At 55.6% G+C, this 15,654-nt stretch overlaps 1 protein-coding gene across 1 annotated transcript in view; it reads left to right on the top strand.

The window, feature by feature from the left end:
- The window catches only part of GFPT2 (glutamine-fructose-6-phosphate transaminase 2), a 40,457-nt gene extending 24,803 nt beyond the window's left edge, over nt 1-15,654 (top strand). The window contains exons 8-19 of the mRNA XM_054566289.1: nt 443-522; nt 923-1,040; nt 1,296-1,459; nt 2,746-2,841; nt 2,924-3,021; nt 3,282-3,402; nt 5,335-5,492; nt 5,632-5,746; nt 9,192-9,319; nt 11,214-11,381; nt 12,913-13,074; nt 14,816-15,654. Of these exons, the coding sequence (XP_054422264.1) occupies nt 443-522; nt 923-1,040; nt 1,296-1,459; nt 2,746-2,841; nt 2,924-3,021; nt 3,282-3,402; nt 5,335-5,492; nt 5,632-5,746; nt 9,192-9,319; nt 11,214-11,381; nt 12,913-13,074; nt 14,816-14,860 (1,453 nt within the window). The 3' untranslated portion in view covers nt 14,861-15,654. The remainder of the gene's footprint in view (nt 1-442; nt 523-922; nt 1,041-1,295; nt 1,460-2,745; nt 2,842-2,923; nt 3,022-3,281; nt 3,403-5,334; nt 5,493-5,631; nt 5,747-9,191; nt 9,320-11,213; nt 11,382-12,912; nt 13,075-14,815) is intronic.

Raw genomic sequence — 15,654 nt, 5'->3', positions numbered from 1 at the left:
AGACAAAACCGCCCTAAAAACGCTTTAAATAGCCCACAAGGTCAAGCAGAACCTGTCAACTGAAAGCCCCCTGAAGCCGGAAGCCGCCTGAGCCAGGGAGGTGGGGGTGAGGCAAAGAGAGTCTCTGTGCAGACCCTGGGGCTTGAGGGCGTCGTTCGAGAAGAGCAGGGGGCAGAGGCAGGCGGAGCCCCCGGTGCACCTGCTGCCGCCAGGGCCTCACAGGCACGTGGCCTCCGACGCCAGCGCCGGCAGGGACCCGCTGGGCAGGTGGGTGGCACCACAGGAATGAGCTGGGGTTCCTCACGCTAACCTGCTGGTCCCTGCTCCAAGCCTGGTGAGCACCCCTGCGGGGTCTCGGGGAGCCGGCTGGGTGCTCAGAGGACGCCCAGCCCCATTCGGGTGTCGGGGCGATGGCCAACTCAATCCCCTCTCATCCCTACAGGAGAGGCAGCCCCCTGCTCATCGGCGTGCGGAGCAAATACAAGCTCTCCACAGAACAGATCCCCATCCTGTACAGGACCCGTAAGTACTTCAGCAGGGCCGCCGGTGCCGCTCCCGCCCACCTGCACACACGGGGCCCCAGGTCCAGAAGTTTCTCAGCAACGGAGACCTGGCCCCGTTTTTCCAACAGCCTTTTTGTCATGGATACTTTAAAGCACATACCAAAGTCAAGGGAACGGCGTGTGGGCTCTGGTATAGGCAGGCACCCGGTCCCAGATTCCGTTGTTGACTTGGTGCATTCTCTCTGTGGCCGTCTAAATGCTCTTGCTATTTGGGGATCATTCACACAATTTGGCTGATGCAGCCAAAGCTAAAAATTGCAAATTTTTCCCACACATATTCAAAGGGGAAACGGGCTCCATGCTTCATGTTAGTCAAACAAAAGAGTTTAGCGGGATTTGGGATTGCTCCCTCATGCCAGGCAACATTGAGAACGTGAAGAACATGTGTAAATCGAGGGTGCAGAGGCTGGACAGCTCGACCTGCCTTCACGCCGTGGGCAATAAAGCCGTGGAATTCTTCTTTGCTTCCGACGCCAGGTAGCGAGACCTCCCTCCCCACCCGTCCCCCCCAGCTGTGGGACCTGTTTTCTCCTGGCCCAGCAGAGGTGGTGGCTGATTTCTGTCCTGGGTGGCCCTCCTCCAGGGAATAAGTCAGGGCGTGATGTCCCATCCCTCCCAAAAGGCCACCCAGGGCACCGGTGTGCACTCGCACTGGGGAGGCAGCGAGTGACTGCCGACCTGCAGCTGCTGAGCACCGTCCCCGCCGGTGATGCCGTGTTTTCCTTGCCTCAGTGCCATCATAGAACACACCAACCGGGTCATCTTTCTCGAGGATGACGACATTGCCGCAGTGGCTGATGGGAAACTCTCCATTCACCGGGTCAAGCGTTCGGCCAGTGATGACCCGTCTCGAGCCATCCAGACCTTGCAGATGGAGTTGCAGCAGATCATGAAAGGCAGGTGTCCTCTGAGGGCCCGGGGCACAGCCCTCCTGCCTGCCGGGGCCTCCAGGAAGGGGTTGCAGGTGGTCTCGGGATGTGGGGAGCCTGTCCTGGCTCCTGGAAGGCAGCGTCAGAGTATACCGGGCGCCAGCCCCCTGCTCGATGTGACGAGGACATCAGCCGCCCCCCTTCACCGACTCTGGGGCCCTTTCCCAGCGTTGTTTCTTCTCTGGGCAGGAGACCTGCGGGGAGAGGGAACTGCAGACCACTTTCTCCTTTCAAGGAGAGTCCCTCTCCCTGCACCCACGCTTCCTCCCTGCACCCCCTTCTCCACAGGACAGCCTGGGTAAACCTTTAAGGGCCTAGATCGGGCCCTTCGCCCTGCTGCTTACAGCCCTGCGATGGCTTCCTTCCATTCTGAAAATCAAAGGCACGGCCCCCACAGGCAGCCTGTTCCGGCCTCACTCTGCCCTCTCCCAGACGCCTGCCCACCTGACCGCCCTGTCGCCCACCTGGGCAGGTCCTGGGCTTGCCCCGGAGGCGGGGGGGGAGGGGGGCCGGGCACCGCCTGTGCTGTTCCTCTCACAGGATGGGCTCCTTTCGATTGTGTCCCCTGAGGCACCACGGCTCTCCCCGATCCGGTGTCTGCAGTGGCCCTGCCCCACCTCGCCTGTCTTGCTTCGTGGCCCCTTTGGTCCAGGTCCCCTGTGAGGGTAGCAGACGGATGCTGTGACACTGGGCCTGTCCCAGAGGACGTCCCCACCTCGTCTGCACACCCCCAGGTCTCCAGCCGCAGTGGCCGTCGGGGGCCTTCGCGTGTTGTGGCCACAGGGTCCCTTGGACCTCACCCAGCCCCATTCAGATCAGAGCGCTGAGCATGCACGTGCGGCTGGAAAGGCTTTTCTGTAACGCAGGAGCTAGGAGGGCGTTTGTTAGGAAGAGGGTGGCCTGTGTCTTTGGGCTTCATTTGTACCTTCCCTAGGCAGGGCAGGCTCAGAGTAAAGCGTTTTGCTTCTCCCGGCCTCGCCAAGAGCAGCATCGCCCAGGAAGAACAGCCCCGTTTGTTGCTCCCCCCACCCTTGATGGGAGGACCAGATGTGTAAACTGAGACCTCACCTGCTTCCCTCTCACTCGCCACCGCGAGCTGCAGGTGGGACACCCCTGGGGACTGTACTCTGCACTGGTCTTTATACGTGTCACGCTGTCTCACAGCACAGTGACTTCTGCCTTGATTAAAAGATGAGCCGTGGGAATGTAACTAAGTGGCCGCTGACCTGCCTTGTCGGCATTGATTTGAGCAGGTAACTTCAGTGCGTTTATGCAGAAGGAGATCTTCGAGCAGCCAGAATCCGTTTTCAATACGATGAGAGGTCGGGTCAACTTTGAGACCGGCACAGGTAACCGCCGGGCCTTGCCCCGGGCCGCCGCGCGGTCCCTGTGGGACAGGGCTCGCGCTGACAGCCTGCGTGTGCTCCACAGTGCTCCTGGGCGGCCTGAAGGCCCACTTGAAGGAGATTCGACGGTGCCGACGGCTCATCGTGATTGGCTGCGGAACCAGCTACCATGCCGCAGTGGCCGTAAGTGCAGTGCGCTGGGCCCTTGGTGCGGGGCCGGGGGAGGGGCGGGTCCTGCGGCCCCGGACCGGATGCGTCTCACAGCCGTCATGTGTTCAGCCTTCCAAACGTGGTTCCTGTGATCCGGCGTGAAAGCCGGCACGGAGTCCTCACTCCTACCGTGCTGCCCCGAGTGCCCGGACACTGAGGCTCCACATCACAAACGGTCCCTGTGTCCCTGGAGCGTTGTGACTGACATTAGTCCCCATTCTTGTTGGCTGCAGACGCGGCAAGTTTTGGAGGAGCTGACCGAGCTCCCTGTGATGGTTGAACTTGCCAGCGATTTTCTGGACAGGAACACGCCCGTGTTCAGGGATGACGTTTGCTTCTTCATAAGCCAGTCAGGTAAGGGGTGCAGGTGTGTGTTGGTTCCCTTCACGGCTCTGTCCCCTCGGTGCCCCACTGTGCGCCTCCCTCCCTCCTCCACCCGGTGGAGTTCTCTGCACTGACTTCGTGCCACCCTCTCGTGCACCTGGGCATTTAACTGTCAGCCACATCGGTTACTGCCCCATTTTATCCCAATTTAAGGGGAGGACCACGCAATCAGGGCTGCTTCCTCCTGGTGTTTCAAGTCCAAGGCTTACGGGACCATCCACCAAAGCACCATAAATGTGTGCTGGGTTAAATTGAGAAAGTTCTTCAAAATTCTGCTGGTTCAAGGGCTGGATGGTTACTCCCAGCAGGGGGGAGGCGTGGCGAGACACTGCTCCAGGTAGGGCCCAGGGCGCCCCCGGCTCAGCAGACCCCCTGGCTGCCCCGAGCACTGGGCTTGGGCATTCGGTACAGTCAGGCACACAGAAGATTGGAGAGGTGACTCCGGGCCATGTACTTGAGTCACGGTGAGCTCTAGGAGGACTTGTAAAACATTCTAATTATGAAAAACGCCCAGGCCTTCACAAAAGCAGAGACCTCCGTCCGGCACCGCCGAGCCTCGGCGGTGATCAGCTCAGCAGGCCTCATGTTGCCCACACCCATGCGACCCCTGCCCTCCCCTGGTGACTCGGAACCCGCCCAGACCACATGTTGTTTCGTCTAGAAGTGCTTCAGAGTGTACCTCTTTTTGATAAAAGGAAAGAACCCAAGCACAAAATGGAAGCAGCACTGGAAGTCCCAGAAGATACTAGGTCTTCCGTCTGCACTGTGAGTCCCGCGCCCACTTCCACGATGAGCCGAGGGACACTAGCGCAGCACAGCCACCGCTGGGCGGAGCGCCTGGGCGCGGAGCTGCCGTGCAACCGGCACGGCCAACGTTGCCTTTGGGTTTAGGATCCCATCCAAACCAAAAGGTGTTTCATGAATTGGTGGGACCCACTCACTGAAGAACAGAGGCAGATTTAATGTGAAAATAACATAGTGGCAGCTCCTAAGTGTCTTCACAGAAGGAGTTTAAAGTTTCATCTCTTTTGGCCCTTTCTGTTCGTTAAAAAATACTTTTCCGAAAACTGGGGAGCAGGGCTGATGAAGACAGAGCTGTCCTGCTCCCCGCCTCTGAGCCCCGAGCCCTGCGGGCCCTGAGGAAGGGCCCGCAACACCCCGGTGTGTGCAGCGCGAATCTGGAGGGAGGACAGGACTGTGCCGTAGCAGCTGCCTGCGCTGCAGAAGAGCCAGGAAGGGCCCAGCCACGCGCAGTGGTCAAGGAGACGTCGACTGAGCTAGATTTTATGGCCTGGATTGTATTTAATTTAGTTTGAGCTCTTTAGGGAGTTTGTGCTGGCTTATGCACGAACCTATTTAAATAGTTTTATTATAAAAATAACTTTCTACACTGGGAGGCGGCAGGAAGTGTTTGTCTTTAAAAGAAGATTTATTTGAGACACGCTATCTGGGAGCATTCTTGCTTTTAGATGTTCAGTCTGGGCCCCTTCTGAATAAGGCAGCTTAGAGCGTATACAGGGCATCAGGCCCAGGCCCGCCCAGGTGGGCGCTGACTCGGTCCCCGCAGCGTGTGGCCTTGAGCAAGCAAGGTCTTGATTTCCTCTTCTGAGTCCTGCATCCTCAAAGGGAAGATGGGGACAGTGGCCCGCACGTCATTGCCCTGTGTGTCAGTGAAACAGAGGGTAAGGAAGTGCTTGTCATGTAACAGTGGTGAAATCTTGAATCTACGAATCAACCAGCAAAATTCTTGAGCATGCATTTTCCTTTCTGGGTGCAAAGTGGCTGTGCCTGGGCACCGACTTTTGTGTAAGAATGGGGAGCAAATGGGTGGGGGCAGGGGGTCGCGCAGGCAAAGCCATGCACCTGCAAGTGCACAGCTGAACTGAAGGGTCTTTGTGGCAGGTGAGACTGCAGACACCCTCCTGGCACTGCGCTACTGTAAGGACCGCGGGGCCCTGACCGTGGGCGTCACCAACACTGTGGGCAGTTCCATCTCCCGGGAGACCGACTGCGGCGTCCACATCAATGCAGGCCCAGAGGTCGGCGTGGCCAGCACCAAGGTGAAGAGCCGCGTGCGCCCCATGGGAGGCCCTCAGCTGGCGGGTGGACGGCAGGCGAGAGGGGGCGTCGTGATCGGCCCCCATGCGTGGTGGCCACACAAGCATTTGCCCCTCGGCCAGCACTGCCATTTGTCCACAGGCTTACACCAGTCAGTTCATCTCCCTGGTGATGTTTGGCCTGATGATGTCCGAAGACCGCATCTCGCTGCAGGGCAGACGGCGCGAGATCATCCGCGGCCTGCAGGCGCTGCCAGGTATGTCCCAGGGACGCTTCTGGTGGCCTTCCCATCCTGTGGGCTGTTCTTGCGCTTTCTTCCTGACTCTGTCAGTGATGCTGTTGTTTTTTAAGATTTTTATTTATTCATTTTTAGAGAGGGGGGAAGGGAAGGACAGAGAGGGAGAAAAACATCAGTGTGAGAGACACATTGATCGGTTGCCTCTCGCAAGCCCCCAGCTGGGGACCTGGCCTGCATCCCTGGCATGTGCCCTGACAGGGGATCGGACTGGCGACCTTTTGGCTCGTGGAACACCGTCCAGCCCATGAGCCGCACTGGCCAGGGCAGCGATGCTACCGATCGCGCCCTCCTTCCCCAACCCCCCGCTGCATACCTGCAGCAGCTCCCACTGGGCCAAGGCTGGAGTCCACACTCCTCGCCAGGCCCTGGCGCCCTGCACGCGGGGCTCCTGCCGCCTCTGACCTTACCGGGTGCCTTTCCCCTGCCCTGCTCTGGAGGTCTCACCGACCTTTGATCCCCAACAATGCCGAGCTGTTCCCACCACAGGGCCTTTGCACAGTCTCATTCCTTTAGAAGCCCCCTACCTCCAGCTCTTCAAACAGCTGATGGAGTCACAGCACAAGTCTCAGCTCCAGTGGCACCTCCTGGGATGCTCTGTGGCCACCCTAACAGTTTCCATCCCCTTCCCCAGCTCTCTGAAATGTTAGCAGTTTCCTCGTAGCACTTGCTGTGATCCAGAACTGCCTGTTCATGTGCATACCGGCTCATCTCCCCCAACTAACATGCCAGCTCCGTGAGCACACAACCTTGTCATGGTCCCTGCTGGATGCCAGGGGCCTGGCCAGGGCAGGCGCACAGTAGGTGCTCAGGAAATACCCGAGCAGGAGCATGTGGCTGGAGTCTCCTCCTGTCCCAGACAGCTCTGTCCCAGCCTCACCCAGGTGCTCTTCCACTCAGTCCCATCTCCCACTGGCGCTGAGATACGGCGTCTGCTGCACAGAATCGCAAGCTCTTTGGGGAAAACGTGGTTTCATCCACTCATTCACTCCCTTGGTCACTCATTCCCTGCACACACGGACCTGGGGCCGACCTGGGGCCGACCTGGGACAGCCAGGACAAGCAGCAGCTCCTTTCCTTCAGCCACTTAAACTCCAGGGCAGCACAGAGACCTCTCAGGTTGTCTTTGTGCAGCCCTGAGAGTGTGAAATGGGAAGACCTCATCCCAGGGCCGGCAGCGGCTGGGGCAGCCCCCGTAAGAGACAGGGCAGCCCTGGGTCCTGCCCGGGAGCCGGGGCCAGGCCCAGGGAAGGCAATGAGGGGAGGCCACCACCTACCACACAAAGCCTCGGGATCTGAATCTGGCCAAGAGAACATGCTGGAAATTTATTGGCAAGAAAAGCATTCTTAACTTTAAGCAGATAATAACCTTGTGTAAACAGGACTCTACCCTGATGTCTAAGTCTGCAGTTCTTAGGACGAGGTCCACGGGCCCTCGGGGTCTGCAAGGCCTTTGCATCAAAACAGTACTCATAGTAATACATTGTTTCTAATAAATTAAGACATGTTTGCCTTTTTGACGTTTGAGAAGGCAGTGGCAGCCACCACTGGCGCCACCACTGGCACCTCCACCCACTTCCCGGCAGAGGAAGCACCCTCTTCAGCCACCACGCAGCCAGCTACACACAGGGAAGCCCTCAGTGACACAGTAAAACGCATTCGTCTTACTGCATCGCAGCGCTTTGTAATAGTCCGCATGACCAGTAGGAAGTATGCACAAAGCCCTTCCACTAGACCCTGAAGCACGAGGGGCGTTTCAGAGAAAAGTGATTGATTGAGTAGCAAGGACTTGGGTGTGTGGCACGCATGTTCCCAAAAATGAACTAAGTTAGCCTGACACTTTGAGAAACATAACTGACTGTATTTATTACCAATGATAAACTTCCAGCTTTCAACAGAAACTTAAGATTTTGCAAAACTGAGAACTTGACCACGTTCCCAGCACTTAAAGACGCTTCTGATGAGATCGTGGTGATTTTAACAGATGTGATTTTTTAAAAATGTTTTATAGTGAAATGTGTCCATAACTAGTAAACCAATAGTTTTCAGATGGACAGTATGTGATGTTATAAAATCATGCACATGCCCTGGCTGGTGTGGTTCAGCGGACTGAGCGCTGGTCTATGACCTGGAATGTTGCAGGCTCGATCCCTGGTCAGGGCTCAGGCCTGGGGTTCAGGCCAGGTTCCTGGTTGGAGGCGTGTGAGAGACAACCAGTCGATGTTTCTCCTGCAGATGTTTCTCTCCCTCTCTTTCTAAAAATAAATAAAATCTTCAAAATCATGCACATGTAAAAAACCCACTGAAATAAACACAAGTCAGGCCAGTACGGAACGGGGTGGGGGCGGAATTTACTGACCTGGTTTCACATTCCACCTTTGCAGCTACCCTTTTAAGAAAATGTTGCTTTTTGAGTTTAGCATGGTAGCAGAGAAGAACATTCACAATGATTTTGAACAGCTATTTAAATATTCCTCTCTTTTCCAACTACAAATTTCTATGAGATTGAATTTCCTTCCTATCCTTTAACAGAAAAATCAATCACAATAGACTTAATGGGGAAGCAGATATGAGAATATGTGTTTTATACGAAAGTCAGACATTAAAACAGTTTGCAAAAAACAATGCCATTCTTCTCACTGATTTTTAAATATATATATATAATGCGGTTTTTGTTATTTTAAAAGATTTATTTTTTTAGAGAGGAAGGGAAGATGGAAGAGGGAAACATCAGTGTGTGGTTGCCTCTCGAGCGCCCCCTACCAGGGACCTGGACTGCAACCCAGGCCTGTGTCCTGACTGGGGATCGAACCAGAGACCTTTTGGTTCATTGGCCGGCGCTCAATGCACTGAGCCATACCAGCCAGGGCTGTTATTTTTATATAATGACTAAATGCCTTTAATTTGACCAGTTTCTAATCTAGTAAATATTGATAGATATAGCCCACAAAAACAGACTCTTAGGGAGTTGCCATAATTTTTAAGTGTTTATAGGAGTCCCAAGACCACAAAGTTTGAGAATCATTGGCCCAGTTTACACTGGCTTCGTCACGAGGCGTGGCCTGGGGTCCCGAGAGGGGTGCTGATTGGAATGTCGCTGGCCGGCCTGGGACTCAGCTGCGCTTCCTGTAGAATGGAGCTGGAGCTAGCACTTCCCTGCTTACCCTACGCGCTTGCAACGATTGCATGCAAATATGAGTCACCGTCCCAGCAAAATCCTGGCCAGTAACCCAAGTTATTTGCCATGTTCTAAGTTTAAAACTCTTTCAAATTAATGCAGGGAAGCCAAGTGTGCTAAGTGATATGAGTTCCCAAACCTTGTCTTACACGCTATGATCTTTGTTTGTGCATCTCGTTTTAAAATTACCATGACCGGTTCTCCTCCTCTGCTGTGTGCATGACTCAGAGCTGATCAAGGAAGTGCTGTCACTGGACCAGAAGATCCACGACCTGGCCCTGGAGCTCTACACGCAGAGGTCGCTCCTGGTCATGGGGCGGGGCTACAACTACGCCACGTGCCTGGAAGGCGCCCTGGTGAGCCCCTCTGCCCAGCCCAGCACCACCAGCCCTGCATGAGGGCAGGCATGGGAGACGCCCTGGGAGCCAGCAAGAAGGGGAACAGGGCACTGGGGTAGAGCAGGGGAGCGCCTGGGGGCCCGTCAGCCACTGTGTGCAGCTGCATCCAGCGCCAGCTCACTACCAGGTGTTCTAGCCCCGGGGACGTAGAGATGGGGTACCAGCCTTTACTCTCCCAGGATGCAGGGACAGGACAACCTTGCGCGAGCCCAGGGGTGTCACCCTGTGCTGGGCCGCATTTGGATTAGCTGAGTTTTACCTCCCGAGCAACACCTGAGAGATGACAGTTATGGTCCACATTTTACCCAGGAGGAAACTGAGCCTCCAAAACATTCATCTTGCTCAAGGTTACGTAGCAGAAGTGATCAGCCTGGGATTCGAACTCAGGCCCACGTGGACTTTGCCTTTTTCCCACTGTGCCAAGCAGCTGGCCTGGGAGGATCTGGGCACACCAGAGCTGAGGGCGGGGTCCCTGCGCCCCACAGACTTCCAGGGGGAGCGGGAGGCCCCGTGGGAACGAGCCCTGCAGGCCCTGCATTGCCTGAGCCTGTGACGGGCCGTCTGCCCCCGCAGTGGTGCAGCGCCGCGGGGGCCAGTGGAGTCCAGCAGGGGTGAGGCGCAGGGCTCCGAGGCGGGGCCGGGGGCCACGGGGAGGGTGGGCCGGGCTGTCCAGGGGAGGTCTGGGTCCAGAGCTTGTCCCCACTCACTGTGCGCTTGCTGTTCATGCTCACCCGAGGTGACCGGCAGATGGCGTCACAGGTGAGGACCTGGTCGGCTCCCCTCTTCTCTCTGTGGAGAAAGTGGCTGCTCCTTTCCCACCACCCTTCACCCTCGCCCCCCGCCCACCCCCACCCCTGCCCCCTGTTTGAGACAATGCCATTGGAAATAGGTTCACAGGAAACATTCAGGAGTAATGGGGCGGGGCAAGGCATGAGGAGCCTGTCTGCGTGTACTCCAACCTCTGCCCCTTCCGGGGGAGGTGCTGGCCCTCGCCAGAGGCGGGGAGCGCGCCCTGCTCCTCAGGGGCGCGGCAAAACAAGGCCTGGGTGGGGTGTGCCGCTGGCCCCCATGCCTCTGTCACCTGGGAGCCCAGCTACAGTGCCTGCGTGTGCTGCTGAAAGAGGTGTATTCAACCACGTCTCCAAGTTAGTCTTTGGGGAAAGAAAGGAGCCTTCACACTGCTGCTGGCCCCAGTCAATGGCCCTCTGTGATCGCTTGGGGGCCGGCGCTGCGGCCGTCTGCCGCCTGCAGGGTGGAGCCGCGCTCCAGCAGTGCTTCCCAGCCCAAAGAAAGGGCTCCTGGGGCGTTGAGAAACGTATTCCTCGTCACTCTCACCAGCCCAGGGTCGGGTCGGTGATACTGGAGAGCACGGATCTTCCTAAACACAAGGAAAATGCCAGTAACGGCCCCGTGTGTGGGGTGTCACTCGATGCGTACGCTGGAGCAACCCTTTGCAATTTGTTAATGGTCTAGAATTGGGGAAATAATCAGATAGTTGAATGGAGGCCTATCTAGACAGAATCCAATACTGTCACTACAAACCCTAACTGTGAGAGGCCCTGGGGCCTGGGCAAAGCCAGGCTGACGCTGACTTGTCCATCCGGAGGGGGTGGCTGCGCCCAGGAGCTGGCCTGGGACACAGGCTGCGTGCTGACCTTTGCGTGTGCCCTGGACAGCAGCCGGCCTTCTCCCTTGGGCCTGGCCTTGCCCGCTCCCTCGGTGCTGTTGACCGCTCCGGGCATCCATCCGCTGTGTGGACACCGCCCACCCCCAGCCGGCCCTCCCCTCTGGCTGGCGCGATCCAGCCTCCCTCTGCCCAGGGTGACGCTCATCCCGCCTCGTGTTTCCCCAGAAAATTAAAGAGATAACCTACATGCACTCGGAAGGCATCCTGGCTGGGGAGCTGAAGCACGGGCCCCTGGCGCTGATCGACAAGCAGATGCCCATCATCATGGTCATCATGAAGGACCCCTGCTTCGCCAAATGCCAGACCGCCCTGCAGCAGATCACGGCCCGCCAGGTGGGGCTCTCTGCTGGCCCAGGGCCACCTCCTCCTCCTCGCCTTCACGCGTGCCCACCTCCCCCACCGTCTGCCAGTGAGCAGGCGCGACCACACACGCTCCCCTCGGCCCCTTGCGGTGGCACGTGCACCACCTAAAGGGACTGGCCAGCTCCCGGCAACGCGCACAACAGCTCCTTAGTGAGGCGCAGTGACCCAGAGGGCCCGGGGCGGCCTGGGCCCCAGGCAGCAAGGCCACGGAGGCGTGCCTGCTGGGGTGCCCTGAGCGCGGCGCGGACACTGTCCCCTGAAGTTCTCTCACACTTCCCAGGCGAAGGGCGCTGTCCTCCACCAGCCAGCCCGCGCTTCGCACAGCAGCTGCAAGCTCCGGGCGCCCAGGGTTTCACTGAGGTTTCATTAGGCAGACACGGTAGATTGCATCATAGGCCATGTGACTGAGCTAAATTTCCAGCACCTCTTCTGTTCCTGGAGGTCAGGCTGATACCACGTGGCTCAAAACCCCAACCCTCTAACTATGGGCTCAGGATCGGATCGGTCCTCCTGGCACGGCCAGCCCCCATCCCAAAAGTGTCCTTGGGCCTACGTGTATCACCTCATTAGCATAATGGTGTGGTCTAAGGGTCCCGTCACAAAAAACAAGGACACTTCTGTCACTCGGGAAAGCCCAAGAGTTTAGAGGCCCCTCCCGGGGGTCAGGGACAAAGAGCAGCCAAACTCTTTATTACACTACGGTGCCCCGTGGTGTGCGGAGGTGAGGTCCGGGGGTGGGGCAGGGGGCTGGCGGTGTAACTGGGAGGAGAAACCTGAGCAGGCGCCTGAACCGGCGCTGCCATTCCTGCTCGGCACAGAGGGGCGGGCAGAAGGGAGCTAAAGAACAGCCACCAGCCTTGTTCTTAGGGCCTCCCGTGGCTTCTGACAAAGCTCCGTCCACCCCTCCCTCTGTCTCCCACCGGCGCCTGCTCCTCGCCTGCTCCTCCCCGCCTCGGAGCCTTGGTGTTGGCTGTTCCCTCTGCCCCATGCGCGCTCCCAAGCGCCTTCCGAGCACTGGCCTCCCGTCATCCGGGTCTCCGTCCAACACCCCCGCTATTGAGAGGCCATCCCAGGTGTCAGCAGTGTCTCCCAACCACATCACCCGGCTTTATTACTCTTGTGGTGCTTTCCCGAAGGTCATCATTGCTTACTGGTCTTCTTGCCTATGTTTCTGTTTCCCACCCTTCACTGGGAGCCCCATTAGGGCAAGGGGTGGTTGTGCCCTGCCCTTTACAGGGCACACGGAAGCCACACAGAAGCGGGCGCTGAGCGATTAAAGCAGGAGGCCCATTGATCTGCCCGGGAAAGGAAAGAAACTCACCAAAAAGCCTCAAACGCTTTGTCCTTTACATGAGTTGTCCAGAGCCCCTCACCCATAATTCCAGCAAAAACAAAAAGTCACTGTCTTAACTGCAAAGCCAACCTCAGAAATTCCGCTGGGCGGGAGGGACGCTGCGCCCGGAGAGGGGCCGCGCTTTGCCATCACCTCTCTCTGCCACAGGGCCGCCCGATCATCCTGTGCTCGCAGGACGACACCGAGAGCGCCAAGTTCGCCTGCCGCGCCATCGCGCTGCCGCGCACCGTGGACTGCCTGCAGGGCGTCCTCAGCGTCATCCCCCTGCAGCTCCTCTCCTTCCACCTCGCCGTTCTCCGCGGCTACGATGTGAGTGTGGGGAGCTGCCCGCCCCCGCGAAGGGCAGAGGGGCCCGAGCTCCCCTGTGTGTTTACATGCTGCTTGGGTGTGTCAGCCCAGGCACAGCGTCAACTAGGAGTTTCACCACCAAAAAGAATTTTATTGGGGATGAAGAAAGGGCTGCGACCCAGCGGGGGGAAAGGACAGCCACTGCCCTCTCTGGCCGTGTGTCCAGAGGAGGGGTATTTCTAGGAAGGAAAGGGAGGTTAAGGGAAAGGGAAGTTAGAACCATGGAGCTTTATTATAAACACAGGGTCCGCTGTGAGGTTCTTGCCCACACAGTGAGGGCTTCCCTAAGCCCCAGCTCCTCCCCGGACCCGCCCACCTGGTGCATTTTCTTGAAGTTCCAGTTAGTCTTTACCAGGCATCAATATTCGTAGGATAAATATTTTCAGTTAAAATAACTCTTTTTAAGGTAACTTATACCCCCTAAAAACTGCTCAGGAACTGCAAGGTGTATAAAGACCGTCTCATTAAACCATAAGCTCGTCACCCAGAAGCAGTGTTAATAAGCACATTTAATATCTTCTTCTAGTCTTTTCCTTGTGCATGTGAATTTCTTAACATTTTTCAAGATTATATTAAGGGTGATGTTTTACATCTTCCTTTTTGATACATTTTCTCACATCTTGAACTTGTTGCAAGCAACACAATCACTGCACAATATTCCACCACAATCTTACAACATGGATTTAACAGTTACTTAGCCAATCTTCTATTATTAAACTGTTTCTAATTTTTTGCAACATCTGCATAAATAACACCTTCAATGAATATCTTTGTACCCACAGCTTCATCCCACATTTAAGATTCGTCCTCAGTCTAGCACAAGTTAACATTATGAGACTCCTCACATATATTGTCAACTTATGTTCCAGAAAAGAACTAATCTATGATCTCACCAGCAAGTGTGTAAGCACACACAATCCATTGTGCAAAGAAATAGAAGTTTGATTATAATTTATCTTGAGAAGGGTTTTTTAAGATTTTATTTATTTATTTTTAGAGAGAGGGGAAGGGAGGGAGAAGGAAAGAAACATCAGTGTGTGGTTGCCTCTCGCACGCCCCCTACTGGGGACCTGGCCCACAACCCAGGCCTGTGCCCTGACTGGGAATCAAACCAGTGACCCTTTGGTTCTCAGGTTGGCACTCAATCCACTGAGCCACACCAGTCAGGGTGAGAAGCTTTAAAAAATATATAATGACACACAAAAAATAAGAAACAGAAGGTATATATGCCAACATTTTTTCATAGTTGTTTATTTTTTAAAAAACATTATTATAAACGAAATGAGATGTCCCAGATAGAGTTGAAGCCACTTTATCAGCCATCCCAGTCACATTTCCTTCCCCACCTCTATCTTGCACTTACAAGTCTCTTGGGTTTCATGTGTATCCTTTCAGGAAAAGTGAATATTTAACAGTACAAATTGGGCTAGCTGTCTTCAATAGCATGACTCATGTCCTTTTAATAGTGACACTGCTTGAAACATATCACGTGCACAGTAAATGTTTACTGGATGAACTAAACACTGTACAGTTCATTGAAGGTTCTGGAGGAAGGATCTACTTGCAGGTGCAGGTCTCAAGGGGGCCTGTGGTTGGTGACCAGGAACACTGTCTCCACTTCAAGCACTCTGGTGATAGATTTTACAAACAGTGCATGGCTGAGATCTGCCAGATCCTGAGCAGTTACTTTCTATCATTTTAGGTTGACTTCCCCAGGAATCTGGCCAAGTCTGTAACCGTGGAATGAGAAGGACATGAGGAGACCATCACCATGTGTAATGGGGCTCAAGACCCAGTCCAGTGATAGCATTCTCATCTCCTAGATCCCAGCAGAGCTTGACAGCTTCCAGTGCCTTGTACCCCAGTGCTTTGCTTACGGCAGATACGGTTTCTCTGTGTCCTGACGTCACCAGAGGAGAAGGGACTCCTTGTTACATGTGGGGATCAGAGAGGACTCTTCCACTACCGTGCAATATACAGCTCATCCGAGTAACTGTGAACCTTTTTTAACCAATGCTAGTTAGTTTTAAAAGACAAAATATTTATAATAACAGTTGTATAGCTTTTAAGTTATTTTTCTAGTGTGTGGCTTTCTGTAGCCAGGGTCATGCCCAGATTGTGCCCCTCGCTACCCAGGCACCCAGTCTCCTGGCGGGGGCGTTCAGATCTCAGATTTGAGCACAAGGTACTTCCTCTCAACTCCTTTCTCCTTCCTCTTCCTCTCTCCACCGCCCCTGATCCCAGTCCCCTGATGTCAGGGAAGCTTCTCCCCCGTCTTCCTTTGCCTCCTAGGAGTCCTGTCAAAATCTCGGCTTCCTCCAACAGCTCCGTACCTCCTGTCTGCATCCCCCTCGCCCTCCATGGAACCCTGTTGCCTCCGATCATGGCTCTTTTCAGGCCCAGGCAGCATTTCGGTCCCTGCTCCCGCCCACAGCAGAACGCTTGAGACTTCCCACGCAAGAGAGTAGTTTCAAGTGGGTTCTTCCATCCTCTGTTTAAAAATGTGCACAAAGAACTATGCAATTGTAACACAATAAAGAC

Source organism: Pteronotus mesoamericanus, unplaced genomic scaffold (assembly GCF_021234165.1).
Source record: "Pteronotus mesoamericanus isolate MK-2021 breed Mesoamerican mustached bat unplaced genomic scaffold, CSHL_Meso_final contig_171, whole genome shotgun sequence".
Classification (NCBI taxonomy): Eukaryota; Metazoa; Chordata; class Mammalia; order Chiroptera; family Mormoopidae; genus Pteronotus; species Pteronotus mesoamericanus.
This window is presented reverse-complemented; position numbering and strand designations above follow the sequence as displayed.